The following is a 13,746-nucleotide window of genomic DNA, read 5'->3' on the forward strand; positions in this document are numbered from 1 at the left end:
AAAAGCAGAACCGGAATCGTTAAAATCCAGACGATACCCAACCCTATGTGTGATGCAGTAAAATCTTACCGCTCACTTACGTTGAGCGGTGTTGTAAAAACCGTGGGAAAATGTAAAAAATACGATGACGAAGAAGAAGATTTCAGTGGCCCCAATTTTTGTCAATTCTGGACAAGTGAAAAATGTATTCGGACAAGTAAATTGCCAAACTCACTTGTCCATGGACAAGTACTCTCTAAAAACTTTTTCTCACACTGGGTGTGCAAGTCTACCATGAAGTACCAGTCCCCAGAACTGCAGTACATTGTGTGATCTGATTTTAATTTCAGGAATCTTTAAATGTACTTACTGAGGTATTCTTTGAGTACTAGTGTCTGGACCTGTGTCACCTTCCTCTCCCTCTTCAGCAGGCCTTCTCCTTGGAGGCAGGGAAACGTGGAGAGAATGCTTTCTACGGCTCCTGCTGGTCAAACAGAGAGGAAGTGAATTAAAAAAGAGAATCATTTGCAAAATTCGATTGTGTAGAAACTTGGTGAGGAACTTGCAGACATGTTTGAGTTGGATTAGGGGCGATGGAGAGTTCAAAACAATATAAAAAGTTCAGTTTACATTGAAATAGTTCGAGATATACTAAAAGATTAAAGAGTCAGAGAGGGAATAAAGGAAATGTTGCTACCAATGATTCATAAACCACACCACTCCCATGTTGAGGTGTCATTAGGATGATTGAGGACAACTAAATGAGTAAACAACGAAAAAAACGAGATTTCCGCTCCATTACTTTGCAGTAAACTCATGGTTGATTAACTACATGTGTAAGCGGTTTGTTGGAAAAACAGATCTAAAAGCATTATTCTAGGGCACAAGGTATTTCTTGCTTTTTGTTCAGGTGCAACAACCCTTAGCTGTGCATTTAAAGACCTTCATTTTTATTTAAAAACTCTGCTGTCGTTGCGAAAGTTATATAACCTTCTAAAGTCTTGTTTTGAGTCTAAAAGGATTTCCAAAATGTCTCCTGAAGGTTGCATTACATGTTAACAACAGTGGGAACTCTCAGGAGGAGATATCACAGTAGGTCTCTTGAATATCACATAAAGCCCAAGAACAATGACGCTTTTAGTTTAAAGAACAAAACAAACTGTAATATTTACATGTCAGTACTTCTAGTCAGCCATTACCAGCACGTTTCTTTGCTCAATCAGCAATCCAGTTCATCCATCTATACATCCGCTCAGTTCCTCTCACCGCCTTTGATTCTCTCTCCTTCCATTCATCTCTTAAATACCCTTTGCTCTTTGATTGTTCTCATTTCAGTGACAATAAGAGGAAACCCTAAAGGGAACAGTACTAACTTTACATTGATGTGTGAGAAGAGGGAGGAAAAACAATGGATGATACAGGTCAGCCTGACGAACAATGACGACGCTCTGTCAATGGTGCCAGAAGAGCTTCTTCTCTAATTAAGCAGAAGCACTGCTTTCGACACTTGAAAGGCTTTTCTTTACATCATGGCAGTAAAACAATGTGTGACACACAGCACATGGGAGGACATTATGGTCGTTTAAACCCTTAGCATCAAAGTTAGATTCTCTGTTCTTCGAGTCATATCTTTAGACGATCTGAACCCACAAACAAAGTGCACATATTTGTTCACTGACTGTGACTAAACACCTTCAGTCAATTCTGACCATATGGCCATTGCTAATAAACATTTTTACGACTTGGAAATCATAGGCATATGAAGCTCCTTATTAGTTTCAAGACTCAAGGCTTTTATTGTCATTTGTACATACTGTAGCTACAGTGTAGATATGTCAATGAAAATCTTAGGCAGAGGGCCAATGGCAAAGGTTCATTGAATTGACCCGAGTTGGGCCCTACAGTGTCTGACTCTGGATACCCCTGTCGTTTGGAGTGATCCGATTGAGTTAGAGAACAGTTTTATTGTCTTATTTTACTCACTTACAAAAAGACCATCAGATCGAAGTTTTAGAGAATTTAAGTGATAGTGTCAAAGTGGCACACAAAGACTGTCCTCGACAAACATGACAACTAAATAATATACCTGACGATGACTTCTCCCTGTGAAACCCGGAGACGGTTGCCATGGCAGCCGCTCCATTGATTTGACCGTCTGAGTGCACCACCCTGGCGCTGCAGCCTCCCGACCCAGCGTTATCGGAGCCCTGCACCAACAGGAGGTAGTGAGCGCTCTCGCCTCGCAGCTCCACGTCCGGCACTGCAGGGACAGACAGAGATTACAGAGTTCATCCACCACAAGAAGGGACTTCTGTCACCACACAACAACAATTAATTATTGTTTTAATATCTGCTCACTCTAAGTATGATTGTTTTTAATTATGTTTTTGTACTATGCTGCTGTAATGAAAGCGTTTTATATTATTTTTGTATTCATATTTCATCCAAACAATATTACTTTATGCCTTACTTAAAAAATGTTGATCAAGAGTCTAATCCTTGCTGCCCTAATATTATGTTTATTGTTTATCCGTTGCCACAGGAATCCAATTTACCCAAGGGTTTGTTTATATTGAGTTATATCTCGCACTGTGAATTTTATTTTCTGATTTTGTCAGCAGTGTTTTTCAAATTGATTCAGTTCCACTTCGTAGTCTGCTTCCCAACGGAGGGCTTTATTATCTATATCAGTGTAGTCCAATTTATTTCCCTACGGAAGTGATATGGCTCCTCTTTGCTGTTGCCAAACGGTCATCTATTTAACGAGGCAATGAAAATCACTTTTTAAAAACACAGTCTTTCTTACCAGGTAAAGACTTTGGTCTCCTGGCGATAGACTCTCTCCAGCGCTGGGAGCTGAGCTGGCTGGCTGCCGGCTGAGCGATGGGGGTGATTATAAAGGACAAGCTGAACAACGCGCCAACCTGGAGATAAAAACGTAGTTGATAAACATAAACACTCACACAGTCCCTCAATCTAATGAATCATACAGAAGCCTTATCTTATGGCTGTTATTTTGTATGTATTTTGTACATGTACACATTAGATTGGGGACTAAAGTAAAGAAATCAAAGTTACAATGTTTTATGGTTTCCAATATTGGCACATACAAGAGAACTGTTTAGGAGCAGATACCTTTCCACGCAGTGACCTCAGCTGGTCCAACAGAAGTTTAGCTTTCATGGACTTCCTGGACAGGTTTCTGTTTTTCAGTGGTGAAGGGACAATACAATATTGGAAAGAAAGTATTACAAACTACCTTTAGAGAAAAGGAAATCCTTAGAGGGCTGCGGTAAAAACATTAGAAGCTGCATTATCTCACTTTAATTCAATCAGGTTATCTGAAGTGGGTCAATTCAAGAGGAAGGCAGGATGTTGCATTGATTCCCAAGAAACACACGCACTCAACTACAACCTGCTCAGAAAGGATACAGCTCAAATTGGGTTGTGGACATCAGAAAGCTGGGCAGGTCTGAGAGATGAACCAACTGAACCAAATCCAAGGCCGGTGCGTAGTAATGGAAGACCTGCAAACACAGCAGACAGAGAGTGGGGGGGGAGAAAAAGGAAAGACAGAAAGATAGACAGAAGAGAGGATAAAGGGAAAAACAACAGGGTTATCAACCGACAGCATTTAAAAAGAGAAATGTAGAATAAATTATGGTGGTTTGTGAGGCAGCCGCTTCAGAGACTATCCAGCAGTTGAAAGAATCTCATACAACAGAAGTGTCCTTGAGCAGGGCAGCAAACCTTGAGCTGTTCTTGGTGTTAAACCTACTTGACAATAACAGAAGACACTGGAGCTGCAACTACACTAATTTTCACTATCAAGTAACCTCTTTTGGTCTCGTTTAATTGATCAAATGTCAGACGAGAGAGGAAATGACCATAACAAGTTTAAACAGCTAAAGGTCAAGACTACGAATCTCTTGCCCAACAACAGAAAAATAACACAAAGATATTTAAATTCCACTCAGGAACCCATGAGGTACACATTTTTTGAAAAGCCCTACATTTCAACCGTCTCCAGTTGTCCTACTTCTCCCATGAGCTCATTAAGTTGTGGGAAAATCAATAATATATTAAAATGATTTGTCACATGGAGAAACAGGTCATTTGCATGTACAAGAATACCAAGGAAAGGAGCTTGAAATCTCAGTCTCATCATTTATTGAGAAGTACCGACCTATTTCTGATAGACTCTTACTGATTAAGAGCAGATGAAGATTTGAATGAACGCAGGGCCAAGTGTTGTTAACTAGTTGGTTAAGTTTATTACCGTCTTGCTCAACATAATGAACAGACTGAATAATGCAGTGAGCTCTGACATTTAACTGTCCTCATTACAAGAAAAGGTCCTTTAGTTATTGTTTCAAACGGCAAATGCCTGTTCTTGTGTACATTTCAACATGATTTGCTGCTTTTTGTAGCAGGAGCATTGCATATGATCCATAATTACATAGATTGCTGTGCTCTTGCCCTGTGTACTTTTCCTTAAAAGACAAGTGGTTTCGGAGTGCAGGAAGTGCAACACTTTGAATGCAGAAAATGTTCCAGCCAGAATATTATTCTAATCTTAAAACAAAGTGCAACGTGAATGCCCTTTCCCTTCCCTGACAAACAGGGTTGAGGTGTTTTTAGAAAGGACACTCGACAGACCAAATGTCACCATTTGAATTCGCTATAGGGCAGTTGGACTCTGTGCGGCAGAACATTCACCATTAATACAAAGCGTTCCTTATAAACAGCTCACTGAAGAACTAAATAAGATTAATTGAAAAGTAACTGTGCTATAATTATTCAGAGGCATTCACTTCGAACATGTGGATGTATAACTATTTTTTACCTTTTGTCAAAAACATTAACACTTTTTCACTAGAACTCTTAAAGAAACAACATTTTCAGCATCATTGTAAAATAAAAACCTTTTCTTCTACATACTAGCAAAAATCTTGCAGCTCCTTGATTTGTGAAGTTATTCATCTACTACATTAGCTATAAACACATATTATTTATATAAAAACTATGTCATATATATTGATTTCACAACCTAAAATAGTTCAACTGTGATTTAATATTAAATTAATTTACTGTAATAGATAACGATATAGCACGTTTATGGTATAAGCACGCCTTTGCTTCCTGCTCTCGTGGACTCCCTGCCCACACACAGACTGAGCCTCTGTGTGCGTTATCCCGAGTGTTGCTCCTGACAGTGAGGACGCCTAATCGGTTTCATCTGAGCATAGTTTAGATTTTACAGTCAGTTATCCCGGCAGAGTGGAGATGTGATAGTTTTGTTGTCCTCAGAGGTTTTTTGTTGTTGTTGTGTGCCAAGACAATCACCACCATCTGCTTCTCTTTACACTGATCTGATGAGATCACACACACCCTGGCTCAATCTCCATATACTTGTAAATAAGCAGCATGCAAAAACACACACACCTTATATGTGGCACTCTGTTGTGGATAATGAGCACACACAACAAGATAGACTCAAACTATCTGTGGGCAGACACAAACTCAGAAAGCAGACATTGCTTATAATTCACATTATTACTCCTGTCTAATAATTCATTCTTTAGCCTTTACTACATCTTTTTAACCAATCATATGTAATGCTAATGATATTAAAGTTAATGCATACAGGCTGTGTGTGTGTGTGTGTGTGTGTGTGTGTGTGTGTGTGTGTGTGTGTGTGTGTGTGTGTGTGTGTGTGTGTGTGTGTGTGTGTGTGTGTGTGTGTGTGTGTGTGTGTGTGTGTGTGTGTGTGTGGTATATCATAAGTTCTTTGACATAGCTTCTGTTTTATTGTTTTGGATATTAATTTAAATAAGAAAATACATTACAGCCTATAGTATACCAACTATCCCAAAGACCTTGTCTAACACACCCATGTTTATATACACACACACACACATACACACACACACACACACACACCTTGGTCATTGCAGATACAGGCACCACAGACTAGGGCTGAACGATTAATCGATTTTAAATCGAAATCGCAATTTTAAATGATGCGATTATCAAATCGCAATGCCTGCGATTTCTTTTTACATTTTTTTTTTCTTCTTGTGCGTCAGTCATCCACACCAATCAGAAGTGCTGTGCTCCACATGTACCAGCCATTGTTAACCAATCAGAAGTGGCCCATGATAGAAGGTGATAGACAGATTGATCCAATCACCTGCCAAGTGCTTTTGAAAGTGCCTGCCCTTTCCAAATGGCTTCCAATGGAGCTCTAGATGGTTTGGTGAAACAAACCATCCGAGTCAGGTTAGTAATTCTCCATCACATGTTTTACATTTATTACAGGGGGAATCTTTAACTGAAGCTTGACTTTAAAGCAACCCAACGGAAGTCTCATGTAAGTTTTGTTCTTTCCCTCGTAGCTCGGGCTGCGGGGGTGCTAGAGACAGGAGCATGTTGATGCGACCTTCCTAGCCGGAGATATGGCCGCATTTTACAATAAACTTCTATTGGGTCGCTTAAAAACAAATATCGCAAATCGGATCGTAATCGCAATATTTGTCAGAAAAATCGCAATTAGATTTTTTCCCAAAATCGTTGCAGCCCTACCACAGACACCCTTTAATGGATCATAAGTGATTATTGAGAGCCATTATTTTTGTTATGATTGTATCCATTTCCATCATAGAGCCACATGTGTAAATTCGGCCAGCAAGAAATCAGATACATGAAACTGATCAGCCAGTCATCAGTCATGGCTTTAAGCTGACAACTGCCTGGTTTCGACTGGTGGCCGATAGATTTGTGCATCTCTAAAGTCTGGTGAAAGATGGATGGACTTAAGATGAGGGGAAATCTGGGAAGCGACGTGACTGCAGTTGACAGATGAACCTCTGTTAAACCCTTGGGCATTGGCTTTCCGTGAAGAGATGATGAATCTATATTAAAATACTGGTTTGTGGCTACGAGGTCATCATGGGCCGTCAGATTAAATTCTGAATGTTTGACTGATGGTCCTTCATTCACAGGTTCCTATATTTGATTAAAGGGCAACCAGGAAGTGACCCTTGGGAACTCATCTCCTTCCAGCTACCAGAACATCATTAGGAGCCGGGACTCTGTGCAGCTCATTCAACTCTTTAGCTTGGGGGTAAGATGTGGCTTGAACTCGGGTTAAGAGTGCAGTTCTCTCTAAATGTAAATTCATTCATTAGCTACTCAACATCCTGTCAATCAAAACCTTCACTAAAGTTTGTAGGAACACCGACACACAGTCATAACATCATCATTGTCATCTTTTGAGCTGTAGAGATTAACAAACACATTGTATTGCTCTAAATAATATTTCCTCACTGACAACACTTGGATGGAGGGCCGGGCCGACTGCTTGCTACTTTGAGACAACTGCTGGCACATAGGAGAACAAAGCTTTGTCACAGAGGAAGAAGCAAGAAATAATGAGGCACACAATTGGACTTTTGAAACCACAATGCAGTTGTCTGACAATTAAACCCGATCATTTTGCTCCCCGAGGTGTTTGGAAATGTTAAATGAGATGCAGCTTTGTCCAGACCTTTGGATCACTGCCCACGTCTCCAATTTGTGTAGCTATTCACATAGATCTGTTGTTGTTCACACCGAGTGGGAGAAACATTCAACCTTAAAAAATCAATACTTTGTAGGATTGGAGTGGAGATATCTTCTTGTTAAGAACACCCATGAAAAATAACAAAGAAGAAAGGCGCCAAATGTGGATGAGATGGAAAATGTTAAAAAAAGTGAAACAAGTGGCAGGATGTATCGATGCACAATCCAAACCAAAAGGGGACCCACACTTAGCAACAATAATAACATCTTCCATGTTGCTTTGATCAATGCAGGTTGGGCGGTTCTGTCTCTTGCTACTGATTGGTTGAGGCAAAACAAAACAAAATACACCCCCGTGAAACAAGGGGAAATTCACTCGGATATTCAGGCCAGCTATCACACATACTTGAGCATAAGAGGATGGCAACAGTCTGATTCAAGTATGAACTGTTTCCCAAAGTAAGCATTTCATGAGCTTAGGGTTCAATTAAACATCAGGGTTAGGACTCACCTCAGACTGCAGTTTGTGGTCTGTAGTGGTGTCGGGAGCTTGCAGGAGATTGGTCCCTGATTTGTGTTGCGATGAAGAGCGAAGAGAAAAGCCATCGAAACGGAGCTCTGACACATACTGAGGCAAACACACAGAGGGGAAAAAGGTCATATCGTGGACATTCTTTTTCATTTGACTTTGATCAATTATGTTACAACACACACACACACACACACACACACACACACACACACACACACACACACACAGACACACACACACCCACACACACACACACACACACACACACACACACACACACACACACACACACACACACACACACACACACACACACACACACACACACACACACACACACACACACACACACACACACACACACACACACACACACACACACACACACACACACACACACACACACACAGCTGTAAATGGCGGTGGTTGTTCTCAGACAGGCATTTCTTCCTTTGGGATTTTGTTCTTTGTTCCACGGCTCTCCAACTGTGAAGTCTTCACTGACTGACTGCCAGAGCCCACTTTCATCTGAGGGCAGTAACTTAGTAAAGGTCACTTTTGTGAAGGAAAAGCTACATGCTGCCCTCAGCATACTCAAAGCTCGAAGATGAAAAGAGAAAACTTCTTCTCAAGCATGCAATAGTGTCGCCAGTTGGCCCTAACTTTACTTAAAATGTAACGTTTAGAACTTTCTCTTCTACTCCCGAATAGCCGAAAAAATATGAATTCTGCTTTAAACATTTTCAAGGTATAAAACAAAAACAGCAATTGATTATTTTAAATATGATATCATTACATTTTGGAAGCGTTATGTGAGACAAAGAGTCAGAAATAAATCAACTTAATATCAAACAAACCTTTTGTCATATGTGTCCTTTGCCTCAGAAATACATACTTTTTTGAGCCTCTTGAACTTTATTTCCATGACAAAATATCAAGGGAAAGTCCACAGTGAAACAGATTGCTGATTCTCTCCAGAGAAACTTGGAAGAATAGCACAAAATTGGCCAATTCTGTCCAGAGGCAGAAAACGACTGCAGCAGCAAGAGTTTCAGCCTAATGAGAAAAAAAAATCTCCAAAGTTGCAACTAAAAAAATGCTATCAACTCACCTGAGCCTATTCACGTTGACACTAAAGGGCAGTGTGTAAAGCTACTTGCAGGAATATAGGAAATAAAGAACAATTCATGGCGAAAATGGCGTGGAAACCAGAATATATTAACAAAACCTTTTTTAAACATCACTTTCCAAAACAAGATTAAGGAGCATGGCTGCAATAATTTGTTTCCCATTCAGCCTCAAGAACAACACTGAGGTGTTCCAGGTGATCTTGATTTTTTTGCAGAGCATTATAAGTGATAATCCATCCTCGTTCCATCAGCAGTGAAACCGTTACTGCCCCTTCACATACTTCTATTTCTCTACTTCATTTTATTAAATTACAATTATTATTTTGAAAAGGTTCACAGCCTGTCTGTTGGTGCTAAAGCCAAGTCCAGTACACCTGACTCTGAGCTAGGTCGAGTCAGAGTGAAGTCGGTACATGGTATTGTGTCGGCTCTGACAGGGACCAGCCAGGTATTGCCATTTCCCATTGCTGCACTGCGTTATATATCAAATGCACCCTATAGAACTCATCATTGCAAACTGTATAGCCTAACGGGATGGCCCTCACTTAGAATGCGTAGGATGCAGCATTGGTTTTTATTAATGGATAAAGCCATTTTAGGTAAGCTTCCACTGTACATATGTGCCAGATTTGCTCCAGTTTGTGACTCTTACAACCTCAGATCCAGTGCCTGGATACGGTTCCAGGTTCCTGCTGTGCGGACTGAGGCTGGAAAAAGGAGTCTTTTTTATTATGGTCCTTGGTCTTGGAATGACCTTCAATCAAGCCTCAAACTGACGGCACTTGTCTCAATAGCATGTTTTAGATTGAAGTTGTCTGAGGTCCTTACCACCAGCTGCTCTTGCAGTAATAAGTAGTGCACCTTTCTTACTGTCCTAATGTGCACAATGTAGTGACTGCTTTTTTTTTTAGTGCAAGCCGTCATCGCCACGGAGGAGCAAACAACCTCTGTGAGCGAGCGAGACGCGAGACAGAGGGAGAGAGAGCGAGCGAGGGAGCTAGGGAGGGAGGGAGAGAGAGAGAGAGCTAGGGAGAGCACACTTTTATCTATAATAGATAAAGTAAGAAATCATTCCAATGTGTACTATAGGACAGTACAAAAAACTGTTTAAAAGGGGAATGATTAGTAAAATATGCATAAATAAAAAGAAAGAATGCTAACATAAGATAAGAATAAACAAGTTTAAATGATTTGGTATTGGTTGTGATAATATTCTAAAGATGATTGGAGTATTGAAAAGTATACAGCTCCCTTTCATATGAGTGTTGAGAGCTGTATCCATGAATTCATTTTGTGCTCAAAGTGCACCAGATTGATGCATTTCACTTCAACATTTTAAAAAACATCTTCCCGGGGGTGCATGCCCCCGGACCCCCCTAGAGGAGGTGAGGACCCCCCTAGAGGATGTGAGGTCCCCCCTGGAGGAGGTGAGGACCCCCCTCGAGGATGTGAGGTCCCCCCTAGATGATGTGAGGCCCACCCCCAAATAAAGCAGGTTAAAATAATTAAATTGAATACATGTTCTTTTAGTAAACACTGAAAACGGGTCCCACAGACCCAAACAGCACACAAAGGTTAAAGGTAAGCATATAATAATGTTAAAATGTGCTAAATATATACATTCCCAAAAAAAATAAAAAGAGGAGTAAAAGTAGCCCCCGACTTGTTTTATTTTTTGAAAGTAGCCCTCATCCTAAAAAAGGTTGGTGACCCCTGCTTTAGATGAAAGTAAGGAGCCACTCCCCACGCCCCTCTGAGAGATATTTGGTTAAAAAGAACACAATGGTGCTCTAGGAGGAGATTCAGGTGATAAGGTAACCTTGGTTGGTGATTGGCTAATGGTTACACCAGCCAAAAAGCAAATATTTTTTCCTGAAACTTTCAGAATCTCTTTCCACAGAGAGGACACATGTTTATGTATAAAACACATGAAAAAGTGGATTTTGCATAATAGGTCCCCTTTAAGTCAAAAAGACAAGACTAAATAATGCAAAAAAAGAAATGTGTCCCCTGGATGTCCCTTCACATGCTCACTTCATTTCTTGAACTACGGTCCTTACCTTCTTCTCTCTGATAACCAGGCCCCCCCTCCATAGCTCTCTGTGGTCCAAACAGCTGTGCAAGGCAGCGGGCTCCACCAGAGCAGCACTCAGGTAGGACGCTGCTTTCTGCCACCTGAAAAAAGAAAAGAAAACAATCACTCAATGATGAGCACAGGGGAACTCATGGGATTTTTATTTACGATTCCAGTAATTAATGGAAAAATAGTCCTGACAAACCTCCACTTAAGCACATACATCGACAAGATATAATTAATAATTGTTGAAGCTATTTTGCCATTAAATAAAGGGAGTATAAATGTTTCTTAGTTTATTCAGGCGTTAGTCCTACTGTAATTGACACCTGCTCATCGTTACTCTTCTATCGCCCCCTAGTGGTGAACTGGGAGCAAAAATAATAATATCTGCAAATTCGCACAACACTGCTGCATTTTCTGCCATTTTTGCAATCCTCATCAAGTTATTATTTTTGGCAAACCACCATTAACTTATAGTTGACAACCAAACCGAGTCAATGTAAATGTATCCTGTTAATACAATGACGTTAGTAAGGTTCCTGTGTGTTGGATCGTTTCAATGTGTTTTCATCATATTCTTTGTGCTCTGAAAAAATGTAAGGCTTGAGTATTTCTCGTCTCCTCACCCCGTGGTGTGCTGTGTGACAACAGTGATCTTAGCAGCGTGCCAGCAGGACATGTGTTTGAGGGCTCCCAGCAGGGGCAGCAGGCCTTTGACAGGAGGGGCCTGCTCTGTAGAGCCCAGCACCAGCACATCCAGCAGGGCTTTACCTGGGGGGGGATATGAGACAAACCACAGAGGAATACATTAAATATGTACTGTCTTTTCTTTGTCTCTACAGATTCAACAAGGGCTGATAAGTTATCATTTTTCTTTGTTTCTATTCATTTTTATAATAAACGGAATATACACACAAAGGACAACGCAAAGAGCCCGACAAAGATTTCTCACATCTGACATACAGATCAGCTCATAGACAGTGGCTCAATGACGTTGACATTAGGTTATTAGTTATGTGATTAATCAAATGTAGCCACATTCTCAACACTTTCTCCTTCTCTGATTCAAAGGTTTTAATGTCCTATGCACATACTGTAAGCTAGTGTAAAAAAGGCAATGAAAATATGTGGACCCGAGCTCCTCCAACGATGCAACATATATAATAAAATACAAATAGTGCAAGATGTCTATATACACATATATAATATGATATATACAAGAACAGAATGTAACATTTAACTAACTATCTGACAAAATACACCAGTTTTTTTCCAGGAGTTATTTGTTTTCTAGCTCTAAGCAGTAGCGGTCAGGCTAAAACATATTGAAAGGGAGATAGCCTGAGGCTCATACCCGGTCCCTGGATCGACACCATGTTTTTTTAAGTGGGAAGCCAGTAGTGACTTCAGCTTCTTTGGGCAGCTACAAATGAAAGGTTACTGTTCCTGAACTCCTGCAAAGATGGTGTGCTAAGAAATGCTCTTTAAGAAATTAACAGAGCAGAAATGTGAAGAAGTAATGATGTACCCAGCAGTTAGTGCCTATTATTAAATAGAATAGGGTAGCACCTTTTCTACAGATTTCAAAACCTAATTGCTTGAAATTGGAATTGATCCCTATAACACAGCTGAGGAATTTGTCTTCGTTAAAACATGTTATAGGCAACTTTTGCAAATAAAACACTCTCATTTTTAGATATTGCTTTGTGCAAGAAACTAACTTCTTGCACTGTTGGCACCTCGGTAAACTACACATTTGTTGTTCTCCTCATTAAAGAAAAATAAAGGGAAACTATCTAGCCCTGCTTTTCATCACAACAACCAAAATCATCTGACAAGTTGTGAGAGAAAGCATTTTGGATTCAACCTCTTAGATGAGGAGAGTGTTCCTTTTAATTCATTGAATAAAAGTAATGTTCATGTATTTGTATTATTCCAACTACACACAGTACCGACTGAGCCCAAAGTTACAATTGTTACTATTGTATTATATGACTCAACTCATAGCGGCTAAGAAAGGTGTAGTAATTAAAGAAAGTGAGTGCTCAGCAGTACCTGGAGGTGGAAGTTTGTCTGTCAGGAGATGCAGTCCTTCAGCAGCCTCTTCCAACAGCCTGCTCAATAAAGATCAGATCAGAAAATAACTTGCAATCCAACAGGACAAATGTAACAACTGGAGCTTGAATCATTGAGACACATGAACATAAGATATCATATCATAAAGAAGAGGAAGGTTGTATCTGTCTCTCACTCTGCTGGTGACGGCTGGTCGGCTTTTTGGTCTGATGCCTCCTGATTTCTCAGAGAGCTGAGACATGACTCCACAGCAGAAAGCTTCTCCTCTTCACTGTCAGTTTTCTGATGGCCTGTCCCCAGCTCTTCCCAGTCTGAGCTGAAAAACTACAAAACAGGAGAGTCAGAAGGTAACATTGGTTGTTTTATATGGCTGACACATAACCTTCCAA

General features: G+C 40.3%; 1 protein-coding gene across 3 annotated transcripts in view; it reads right to left on the reverse strand.

Moving 5' to 3' along the window:
- Window positions 1–13,746, reverse strand: part of mtbp (MDM2 binding protein) — a 29,803-nt gene that overhangs the window by 14,901 nt on the left and 1,156 nt on the right. For 2 of the 3 annotated variants that reach the window (XM_071205835.1, XM_071205834.1), the window contains exons 4-13: window positions 13,533–13,681; window positions 13,337–13,395; window positions 11,908–12,052; window positions 11,265–11,379; window positions 8,054–8,170; window positions 3,412–3,506; window positions 3,115–3,181; window positions 2,786–2,903; window positions 2,066–2,239; window positions 350–463 (exon numbers count right to left, since the gene is read on the reverse strand). In XM_071205835.1, coding sequence (XP_071061936.1) covers window positions 350–463; window positions 2,066–2,239; window positions 2,786–2,903; window positions 3,115–3,181; window positions 3,412–3,506; window positions 8,054–8,170; window positions 11,265–11,379; window positions 11,908–12,052; window positions 13,337–13,395; window positions 13,533–13,681 — 1,153 coding nt within the window. The remainder of the gene's footprint in view (window positions 1–349; window positions 464–2,065; window positions 2,240–2,785; window positions 2,904–3,114; window positions 3,182–3,411; window positions 3,507–8,053; window positions 8,171–11,264; window positions 11,380–11,907; window positions 12,053–13,336; window positions 13,396–13,532; window positions 13,682–13,746) is intronic. The other variant, XM_034103529.2, reaches the window with a different exon arrangement.

Source organism: Pseudochaenichthys georgianus, chromosome 16 (genome assembly GCF_902827115.2).
Source record: "Pseudochaenichthys georgianus chromosome 16, fPseGeo1.2, whole genome shotgun sequence".
Taxonomy (NCBI): Eukaryota; Metazoa; Chordata; class Actinopteri; order Perciformes; family Channichthyidae; genus Pseudochaenichthys; species Pseudochaenichthys georgianus.